The sequence below is a fragment of the Diceros bicornis genome, chromosome 30, assembly GCF_020826845.1.
Source record: "Diceros bicornis minor isolate mBicDic1 chromosome 30, mDicBic1.mat.cur, whole genome shotgun sequence".
Taxonomy (NCBI): Eukaryota; Metazoa; Chordata; class Mammalia; order Perissodactyla; family Rhinocerotidae; genus Diceros; species Diceros bicornis.
The window spans coordinates 4,502,259-4,512,318 of record NC_080769.1 but is presented as its reverse complement, the minus strand read 5'-3'; the positions used below and the strand labels follow the sequence as shown (position 1 = coordinate 4,512,318).

Here is a 10,060-nt window from a genome sequence, read left to right as displayed (position 1 = left end):
GCCTCACCTACCAATTTACTTTTATTTCTCAACAATCCTGAGCCAGGTGTTAGATGCCCATTTTGCAGATGAGAAGGCTGAGTCCCAGAGAGGTTAAGGCACACAATTAAGGGCACACAATTAGTAAGGGACTAAACTGGCTCCTGAGCCTTACCTCTCAGATGCTCTGCTGGGCCTTCCTGGAGAGAAGGCTCTGCTCTCCTGCCCACAGGGCCGCCAGGCCTTCACTAGAGGCTGGAAGGCCTTCCAGAGGGCCGGCAGCTGGGCACACAGTGTGCCACCACCCCGCTTCTCCTCTCTTTGGTTCCGATTCATGTCACTCACACAGGCCCAGGGCCCTTTTGGGGCTACACACCACTTGGAGTGGTCTTCTGTGGCATTGAAGGTTGGCCCAGTTGGCCCAGGGAAGGCTGTCTGGGTCACATCCAGCACGTGCCAGACCCTGGAGCAGTTGGAGGGGAGAATGCCGTGAGAATTTGGCCAGAACTGGACCTGCAGGTCGCTGCCAAGGGCTTCCGCCAACCAGCCAGAGTACAGGTCTGTGGAGGATGGAAAGAGGGCATGGGCAGGGGTAGGGGCACCGCTGGGGCTTCCCCGGGCCACTTCCCCTCTCTGAGCTCTGTTTCCTCAGTTGTCAATTCCTGGCAACTGGGGGATGACAACATTAAGACTAACAGCCCTTGCTAAACACTCTACAGGCACCCTTCATTCACAACCACTCTTTCAAGGAGATGTCAGTCTCCCCATTTTTCAGATGGGGACATACCACACAGCCAGAAACCCAGGTCTGTTGGTTGTCTACCTCTCATTTGATTATGGCTCCCAAAGAGTCCTAGTGCCTATCCCTGACCTGCCCTCAGCCACGGACACACCAGACACCCCCTCTGCAGAGTTCTCCAACCCTCAACCTCAGGGCTCACCATCTCCAAATTTTCCCGATTTGACAAAGCTCTGGAAGGTGGCCCCTGCCTTTGAAGTGAGTGTTACACTGCTGTTCCAGGGTCCTTGGCGAACGTGGTGGCCCTTGGCTACCTCCACCAGGTCGGGGAATTTCTGGGCAAAGTCTCCTTCCAGCTTGTAGTCATACACCAGGGGGAAGGTGTAGTTCAGCTGTCTGCCTGGAGGGCAAGCGGAGGAAAAAATGAGAAACTGTTCCATTCTCTGGCCTGGGAATCAGGAACTCACCCTGCCTGCCTGTCCCCACTCACCAATATTCTGGAACTGGGCGAGGGGAAAAGACACGCAGAGCAGGGTCTGCCCATAGGTGCGGGCACCAGGTGGCCAGCTGTATGCAGCAGAGGAGGCAGGTGGAGGGAAGCGTGGAACGCTGTGGTCCAGCCAGAAGCCCCCATCTCGGTCCAGGAGCAGCACCCCTGAACCAGAAGATGGGGATTGGGGGGACTGCTGAAGGCATCCCAACAAACACACATGCAACCAGGAACACCCTCAGTTTGCAGGGGACCTGGAGAGGGTGTGGGCAGTGTCGGGACCACTGCTGAGCTGTTTCCACAGCCATCAATTCTCATAGTCCACGGGAAGGGACGTTAGTGTAAGACAAAGGAACAGATGCCCAGGGTCTGACAGAGCATCCCACCCCCGTCCCAGCCCCACCCACCTCCATCCACCCCTGCAGGTCAGGGATTAGCTGGGGAAAATGCAGAGAGAAACCCAACCCTTCCCAGGCCCCAATCTGGGCCTCACCCTTCATGTGCCCGCGGCTGGAAGAGTCCTGAGCCCGGCTGGACTTAGGCGGCTGGTCATTGTAGAGTAGGAAGGCGAGCTGGGGAAGATGGACGGGACAAGGTGACGATCCTGCCCAGGCCGGGCCCTCCCTAGAGTGCCGCCCCAGGTTGGGCCCGGCGCCCCTTCACCTGGCTGGCGTTGTTCCGGTACAGCGGCAGCAGGCTGCGGCCCACGGCCCCCGCCGGGCTGTCGATGGAGACCGCGCCGTCGCGCCAGCCCCCCGAGTCCCCATCCATGTATTTGTACTGCAGCCCCTTCTGCGCCGCAGCCCCGGACCCGCTCCGGGCCGGCAGCTTATAGACGACAAACCTGGAGGTTGGGGAATGGACAGAAATGGAGGAAAGGGAAGAGAAGGAATTCCAGGCTTCATTCGGGAGCGCAGCAATCCAGTCCAGCCCCGGGGGATGGTCGGCGCCGGCGCACTCACCAGTCCACCGGCTGCCCCGAGTCCCCATAGCAGGTCAGTGTCCCCACAGGGACCCACAGCAGAGCGGCCAGAAGCAGCGGGCTCAGCGCGGCCATGGGGCTAGGGTCGAGGAATCTGTGCGGGACCGCGGTGCGCCGGGTCACGAGCTGGGGCCCCGGGTGACTTTCACTTCCCCAAACCCGCCTGGGAACCCGGGCCGGGACTTCAAGAGGATGGAAACTCCGCCCTCGAGAGAAGCAGAAACTTGAGAAGGCGGTCTCGGGTGCCTAGAGGAAGAGGCTTCCTTTCGGGCTGTCAGTCTCGCGCGTCCCGCCTCCGACCCGGCCAGCCTAGGGTGCCCTCCTGGGTCCCGGTCCCGCGGACTGAGCCCTAGACTGGCTCCGCCCTCTTTTGGCGCGGGGGGGGGGGTCGCTCCTGGCCAATCACAGCTCACGTCCCTCCGCTAGGCCCCGCCTCCGTCTCTTTCCATGAGAGCTAATCCGGATCCTCGCTCTTCCGCCGAACCCCGCTCCTTCCCCGACTTCTGGGTCAGAAGCAAATGCGGATTTTTTCCTTTCCTGCCTTACAGCCAGCTCTTGTGCCCTGTGCTCTCTCAAGGGTCGCTTGTGATTCTGACTCTACCCTTTTCATTCTGCATGTTTTCCCGCCCCCCCCCCCCCCCCCCCCGCTAGCCAAGAGGTCGCTTCGGATCATGGCCAGGGGAAGGACGTAGGGCTCTGGGGTCAGGCTCAGGGCTTTTAAATGGAAGGAGGCGGTCCCTGTGAATGTTCCTGGGGTTCAAGGCAGGAGACAAGGACGATGTAGCCTGATCTTGGGAGCAAGGAGGAGGGGGAAAAGGGGGCAAGATTTGCAGTGCCCAGGGGTGGTCGCTGAGGTTTAGGAGATGAGGGTGTGAGGGTGTGTACGGCTCCCCAATATCACCTCTTGGGGGTACAGCTTCCTCACAGCTTCCAGCGCCCAAAACCCACAAAGTCAGGCCAACGCTGAAGCTTTATCTGGGAGGAGCATTTTTACAGGACCCTTGTAACCATTCACAGCAGATGCCAGCCACTGTGCGGAGCTTCAGAAGTCACGGTATGAAGCCCCTCCTAGACCCAGGGTCTCTGAGAAGCCTCACCCCACACCCCCTCCCGCTGTCCGAGGCCGCCTGTGAGCCGATCTAAGGGTCCAGCTATCTGCAGGCCTGTCTCTCTGTCCAAAGTGTCAGAGTGTCCATTGGAGTTCGTTTATTTGGAGGTCTGTCTCGCTGGGTCTGCGTGACCATCGGATGCCTGTGTGGCTCCCTGTGGCTGAGGACATGTGTGGGAGCTTCCGTCGGAGTCTCCCCCGGGTCTGTCTATGGGCCAGCCCTTGATCTTTCGGTGGATCTGTGTGGCCGCGAGTCCCGGCCAGGGTCCAGCCGAGGGAACCCCCCTGCCTGGATCTGCTCTTGTTCCATCCCCAGTCCCCGGGAAGGTCCGAGTGCCAGGCTCAAAGGTGACGCTTCATGTGCAAGGCCAGATGATCGGAGCGCGAAAAAGCGCGCGGGCAGAGCTGGCAGCGGAAGGGGCGCTGTCCGGTGTGCTTCCGGTAGTGGCGGGTCAGCTCGTCCGAGCGCGCGAACCTCCAGCCGCAGCCGTCCCACGTGCAGGCGTATGGCTTCTCCCCTGGGGGCGAGGAAGCAGTGAGTACCACCGTCCACCCCTCCCCGCCCCCGGGGCCGCCCCTGCATCTGGCCGCACTCCTTTGCGCAGCCTTGGCCTGGACAAGGGTGAGGCAAGCGAGGCGCCTAGGACACAACATTTAAGGAAGCGCTCACTCTCAGGGGAGGGCCCTGAATCTGCACCCAGGTCCGGCCTCTGCGACCCCGACCCTTCTTCTTCTGCACCTGCATCTGGCGCCACACCCGTTCTCATTTCCTGGGCCCAAGTCGCGTCCCCGACCCCACTGGCCCCACTTCCTGTGTCCTGGTACCCTGCCCCTGTGTCCTGAAGCCGTCCCATCCTCGTGCTTTGGCCCTGCTCCCTGTGTCCCAGCCCCTCTCTTGAACCAGGGGACCCTCCAGCTGCTGCCCAATCCTACCCCCGGCCTTGGCCTTGAGCCCCGAAATACATCCTGTGTCCCAGGCCCTGTCCCCGGTGATTATGCTCTCCCTCTGCTACGCCTGGCCCCTCCCGCTGCGTCCCCGTACAGGTCTGTACACATGGCCCCACCCTCTGTGCGGACCCCTAAGCATAGGCTTCACCCCTTGCCCTCCCCGCCTCTATTCCACGGCCCCGCCCCTGTCTTAGGCTCTTTGGGAGCCGGCTTCTCCTCCTATGCCCCCCTTCCTTCTCTGTTGCCCAGCTATTCCCCCTGCCCGCCTGGACCTGCCTCTGCCCATCTTCTCCGTCTGGGCCCGGGAAACTGACTCTGTCCCTGTTTCACCCTCTGAGCCTCAGCCACGCCCCCACAGCCTGGCTCCGCCTCCATGCCAAGCCACCCACGCTTTATACTCCTGGTTATGGCCCAGAGCTCCTAACTCCGCTCCCCGCTTGCCCCAAACCTGAACCCTGTGTCTTTGGCCTGGCATTCTAAGTTTATCTCCTCCGCACAGTCCCTCCTCTAGCCCCGCCGCCCTACGCCACTTGACAGACTCTCTGCTCCTCAGCCTGTCCCTGGCCCAGGACTTACCCGTCAGTTCCCTGAAACGCTCCCCAGATTTTTCAGGTCTTCTCTCTGCAACGCCTTCCTCCCACACCACAGCCTGGCCTGTGGCCCTGCTCCTGAGGTTCCAGGCCGGCTCCGTGCTCCCTCTGCCCCGCCCCTTGCTCCGGCACTCTGCTTTAGCCTCGTCTCTGCTGGGTCTTTGCCTCGAGCCCCTCCCCTTGCTCCTGGTTTCCACCTCCCGGGCCGCGCTTTGCGCCCAAGGCCCCGCCCCGCCCCCCGCGTCCGGGCCCCGTCCCCTCACCCGTGTGCGTGCGCAGATGCGCCTTCAGGTGCGAGCTCTTGGTGTAGCTCTTGCCGCAGCCCGGGTACGTGCACGTGTGCGCCGCCTGCCTCTTGCGCGCCCACGAGCGCCGGCTGCGCTTGGATGGCGCCGCTTCCGGGGTCCCTCCGGGGTCTGCTGCGGCGCCCCCGAATCCCGCACCCGCCGTCCCGGGTCCCAGACAACTCAGGAAGGAGGGGGCCGCGGTGGGGCCGGGCGCGGGTGCCGGGAGCCCCCGAAAGACCTGGAAGTGCCCTTGGTACTGCGGCGCCGGGTAGAGCGCAGGGTACCCGGACAGCAGCCCGTAGGGGGCGCCCGGCGCGCTAGGCACTGAAAGCTCGGTCCGCGGGAAGTAGCTGCCGGAGGAGCCCGCACCCGGCCCCGGGTATACCGGCTGCAGCGGCAGCGCTTTGGGCTCGGGTCCCGGGACCAGGGCTGAGCCCATGAAGGCGTCGGGGGCCGGGGCTCGTGGGGCCGGGCGTGCCCAGCCCGGGTGCTCCTCTGGACCCAAGAGCCCAGCCATCAGCCCCAGGCCACCCGCGTACGCGCCCAGAGTCTCGGGCGGCGGCGGCGGGAATTGCGCCCCGAGGGGTTCCCCCGGCGCCAGAGCGCACGTCTGGGGCGCGCCGCCCGGCTCTGGGCACGGGAAGTTGGTGAGGAGGAGATCCAGGTCCCAGGCGGTGGCCGCGTCCTTCTCGTCGTCTTCGTCCTCCCCTCGCATGTCCTCCGACTCCGGCCTCACGTGGAGGGGCAGCCCGGTGGGGTCGGGGGGACCCGGGCCCAAGTCCTGCACCTCCTCGGAGCGCCACCACTGCGGGAGGGAGAGGCAGCGTGAGGCTTCGGTGAACAACAGGGTGCCCTGCCCAGGGCCAAGGGGGCTCGATGCCCTGCTGGGGGCAGGCCGGCCACAGGCTCCGGAAAGGGGTCTTGTTTTCTTGTCTGTCATGTCAGGAGGTCCCACTCCTTGACACTGCCCGCCCCCACCCCCCCACCAGCGCCAAAGACAGAGGCCGATTGGGTCTAGCTGGAGACAGGAGATAAGACTTACATTATCTGAAGCCACAGTCAAGCATGGGGGAAGGGGTGGCAGAGCCAAGAATGAAAGGCTGAGGGGGGGGCCCAGGCTTGCCTCAGTTTCCCCCCAGAATTCCCCTGTCCCCCAACAAGATGTATTCCCAAGATGAATTCCTAGATGTCCCCTAGACACATCTGCTGTTTCCCTCTGATATCGGGTTGTCTCCCTGAGCCTAGCCCCCTACAGTGTTCAGCTCCCAGCCTCAGTTTTCTACGGCAGAAATAAGCCCTTAGACCAAGTTCAGACCCCTGGCCTGGGCTGAGGACCCCCAGCCCTAGCCAGGTGTCTGGATTCCAGGGCAAGATGCAGACCTGACCCCCAAACTCTAGGACCACAGCCCGGGACCCCAGCCAGCCCACATAGACCCTCCCTGGCCCCACCTTGAGGAAGTCCTCCTGTGTGTCCGGGAAGGGGCCCAGGGCAGTCAGTGTGCTGATAGAAGGCAAGGCGGTCTCAGCTGAGGCCATGGCTGGCTGGTGCCCACCCTGGGCTTCAGGCCTCCTCTCCCTCGGCGGCCTCGTGGGCTCTGAGGCTGCGATGGCCCCTTGGAGGGCTCCTCTCTGCCCTCAGCTGATTGGCTGCAGCCCCTGATAAGGGGCAGGCAAGGCGGGGGTCACTGTTTCTGGGGAGCAGATGGGGCCTCAGCCTGTTTGGGGCTGGGCCTTAGAGATGGACCCTGTCTGCAAAGCCGAGTCAGATGTTTGGGGGCTGGGGGTTCAGGTGCTGGGTAAAGTGAGGCCGTGGGTCCCCGGAGAGGGAGAGTCTTGGGGGCCTGCTCTCAGTTACCTTCATGGAGAAGGGGTGACAGGCAGAATGGGGGTTCTGGGAAGGGGCTTCGAGACCACCTCTCCCCTGACGGGGGCCTGCAAGCCCTCCCCCTCCCCAATAAACAGCAGCAACCGTGCTGGTGGCGGGACTTGGCACGAACTCGCTGCCAAGCCAGGCATTATCAGACACCCCAGATGTAGGAGGCTGCTATCGGGTGGGGGCCCAGAGCCAAAGCTCTGTCCCCGGTGAGTGGGGGCGCTGGGGGCTGCGGCTTCACATTAGCTCGGCTTGAAATTGCCTGGGTTTTCAGCTCCCAGGGTCTGAGCTCAGTGGCAGGAGGGGGCCCTGCCAGTCAGCCGCCACTGTCTATCCCGGCCCCCCGGGGGCACTGCAGGGAGCGGGGCATGGGGAGGCTGAGGCTCCAGTACCATGGCTGGGCAGGGGGAGGCGATCCCTTCCCTTGGGTGGGATGGGACCGTTGAATCGGGCCACAGGACGTATCTGACCAGCAGGAGACCTGCACCAACCCCTGCCCTGGGCCTGGCTGCTGCCTGAATGCTGCCCCCCATCGGGGGGGCAGGGGAGGATCCGAGGTTCTGCACCAGGCGTCTCCACTGTGGTGCCCTGGGAGTCCGGGGCAGGGAGGGGGCAACGTGGACACACATCACAGACACACAGTTCATAGTCACACACACACAATATACAATTACATAGTGACAAAAATTCCTGGTCCCTCAGTCACACAGACTGTGTAGTCCCTGCACATACAGTTGTGTGTCTGTGCGTCATATAGAATGTGCACAGACACACAATTCTCAGGCACTAAGACGCAACCATACACTACACTGGTTACACAGTGTTATAGCCACACAATTCCTCAGACATCGAATTTATCATCACAGACAGGCCCTAACACAATCACACACTGATATCCACTCACACCCAATCACACAATCACACTGACAGGATTTAGCCACAACTGAACAGACACGCAGAGACTCCTGGCTATGTTGTCACAGGACTGGAGAAGATGCAGTCACCCGGCCCCGTCGAACGCAGATGTAGCCTCAGACACAAAAGCATAAAACACGGCCACACACAACCACTCACAAACACATGATGATGCAGTAATGTGCACAGCTGTACGTCAGACAGACACAATCACACACAGCACCCTGTAAACCTACAACCTTACATAGTCACGCCGCCTGTCACTGTCACAGTATGTAATTAGTTACACAATTGCACAGCTGCCAATGCCCAACTACAAGGGGCGCACCCAGTGAAACACAGACAACCACACCACCATGGAATCAAGCACCCTGATAGTATAAGGCACACAACCTCGCCCTGACGTAGACACATCACCACAGACACAAAATCAGAGTTGGTGTGTCACAAACGCACTGCACAAAAAGGCAAACAATTATCATGTGTCACAAGGGGGGGCAAAAAGTAATATAAAAGGCAGCTCGACACACTCAGTAGGATGGCTATAATAGAGAAAAAGGGAAATAACAAGTGTTGGCAAGGATGTGGAGAAATTGAACCCTCGTACACTGCTAGTGGGAATGTAAAATGGGGCAGCTACTGTGGAATAGTCTGACGATTTTTCAAAAAGTTAAACATTCACAAGTTAAACAAGAGTTACCATGTGCCCCAGCAATTTTACTCCTAGGTATATACCCAAAAGAATTGAAAACAGGGACTTGAATAAATGCTTGTACACCAATGTTCACAGCAGCATTAGTTACAATGGCCAAAAGGAGGAAACAACTCAAATGTCCATCAACAGATGGATAAACGAAATGTGGTCATTCCACACAGTGGAATATTACTCAGCCATAAAAAGGAATGACATTCTAATACATATTACAACGTGGATGAACCAGAAAAACATGCTAAGTGAAAGAAGCCAGTCACAAAAGATCATACATTATATGATTCCATTGATATGAAATGTCCAGAACAGGCAAATCCGTAGAGACACAAAGATTAGTGGTTGCCAGGGGCTGGGGGAGGAGGAAATGGAGAGTGACTGCTAATAGGGACAAGGTCTCCTTTTGGGGTGATGGAAATGTTCTGGAACTAGATAGAGGTGGTGATTGCACAACATTGTGAATGTAAATGCCACTGAATTGTTCACTCTATTTATTTATTTGTGAGGGAGATCAGCTCTGAGCTAACATCCATGCCAATCCTGCTCTTTTTGCTGACCAAGACTGGCCCTGGCCTAACATCTGTGCCCATCTTCCTCCACTTTATATGGGACACCACCACAGCATGGCCTGACAAGTGGTGCATCCGTGCGCGCCCGGGATCTGAACCTGGGCTGCCAGCAGCAGAGTGTGCGCACTTAACCGCTATGCGACGGGGCCGGCCCCTGAATTGTTCACTTTAAATGGTTCATTTTATTTTATGTGAATTTCCCTTCAATAAAACAAAATGGCAGGAGTTAGAGTGGTTTCCTGGAGAGGAGAGCAGGGTTTCGTGGGGAGAGATCTCCTCCTTTAGGATGAGGCATGAAACAGGCACGTCTGGCTCTGAAAGGTGAGGCAACAGGATAAGGGCCCAGAGAGAGGAGGCATTTGGCTGGGAGATAAGGCTCCTGGGAGCATGGGGCCAGGAGGGAAGATGGACTGCCCAGGGTGGCAAGGCCTGAGCCTTGGGTTGACTTTCTAGCACGTATGCTGTCATCACCCTCCGACACCCCTGAGCATCAGAGAACTCCAACACCCACAGCAGCTCCAGGGCAGGGAGCTGTGGGGAAAGGAAGGGGTGAAAGAGGGGCCACTGGCTCCAGGAGGGGAGAGGTGTCCAGAAGAACAAGAGCTCTGCAGAATCCCAGACATTTTGGGGAGGTGATGGACTCCCTGCTCTGTGAGGAGGTGGGTCCAAACCATTTTGTTTGGATATTAAGGGTAAGAGAGGCCCAGAAAGTGGAGAGTTCAGGGACACCCAGGCCCCAGGTATTTGGGGCCATGCAGGCTAGTGATCACATTCAGACACAATCCTACAGTTACTGCCATCACACTCAGTCAGAGACGACATGTAAGGCAGAGCACACTACACACACAATGACCCAGAGTGTCTATGTGGT

General features: G+C 59.6%; 2 protein-coding genes across 2 annotated transcripts; both read right to left on the bottom strand.

The window, feature by feature from the left end:
• Positions 1-3: 3 nt before the first annotated feature.
• On the bottom strand, positions 4-2,513 carry DNASE2 (deoxyribonuclease 2, lysosomal). The gene is made up of 6 exons (XM_058525587.1): positions 2,171-2,513; positions 1,872-2,052; positions 1,702-1,780; positions 1,209-1,373; positions 921-1,118; positions 4-539 (listed from the first exon to the last, which is right to left on the bottom strand). The coding sequence occupies exons 1-6, from the start codon at positions 2,263-2,265 to the stop codon at positions 151-153; spliced, it is 1,107 nt and encodes a 368-aa protein (XP_058381570.1). The 5' UTR covers positions 2,266-2,513; the 3' UTR covers positions 4-150.
• Positions 2,514-2,837: 324 nt separating this feature from the next.
• On the bottom strand, positions 2,838-6,814 carry KLF1 (KLF transcription factor 1). The gene is made up of 3 exons (XM_058525590.1): positions 6,573-6,814; positions 5,100-5,928; positions 2,838-3,816 (listed from the first exon to the last, which is right to left on the bottom strand). The coding sequence occupies exons 1-3, from the start codon at positions 6,657-6,659 to the stop codon at positions 3,641-3,643; spliced, it is 1,092 nt and encodes a 363-aa protein (XP_058381573.1). The 5' UTR covers positions 6,660-6,814; the 3' UTR covers positions 2,838-3,640.
• Positions 6,815-10,060: the final 3,246 nt, after the last annotated feature.

What these genes read in the sequence shown, in the direction of transcription:
- KLF1 (XM_058525590.1), bottom strand. Translation starts at nt 6,659, where the DNA reads ATGGCCTCAGCTGAGACCGCCTTGCCTTCTATCAGCACACTGACTGCC. An exon ending in CACAGGAGGACTTCCTCAAG is followed by an intron (nt 5,929 to 6,572) that starts GTGGGGCCAGGG and finishes TCCCTCCCGCAG; the next exon opens with TGGTGGCGCTCCGAGGAGGT. An exon ending in GCATCTGCGCACGCACACGG is followed by an intron (nt 3,817 to 5,099) that starts GTGAGGGGACGG and finishes CCTCGCCCCCAG; the next exon opens with GGGAGAAGCCATACGCCTGC.
- DNASE2 (XM_058525587.1), bottom strand. Translation starts at nt 2,265, where the DNA reads ATGGCCGCGCTGAGCCCGCTGCTTCTGGCCGCTCTGCTGTGGGTCCCT. An exon ending in ACCGGAACAACGCCAGCCAG is followed by an intron (nt 1,781 to 1,871) that starts GTGAAGGGGCGC and finishes CATCTTCCCCAG; the next exon opens with CTCGCCTTCCTACTCTACAA. An exon ending in CGCCCAGTTCCAGAATATTG is followed by an intron (nt 1,119 to 1,208) that starts GTGAGTGGGGAC and finishes CTTGCCCTCCAG; the next exon opens with GCAGACAGCTGAACTACACC.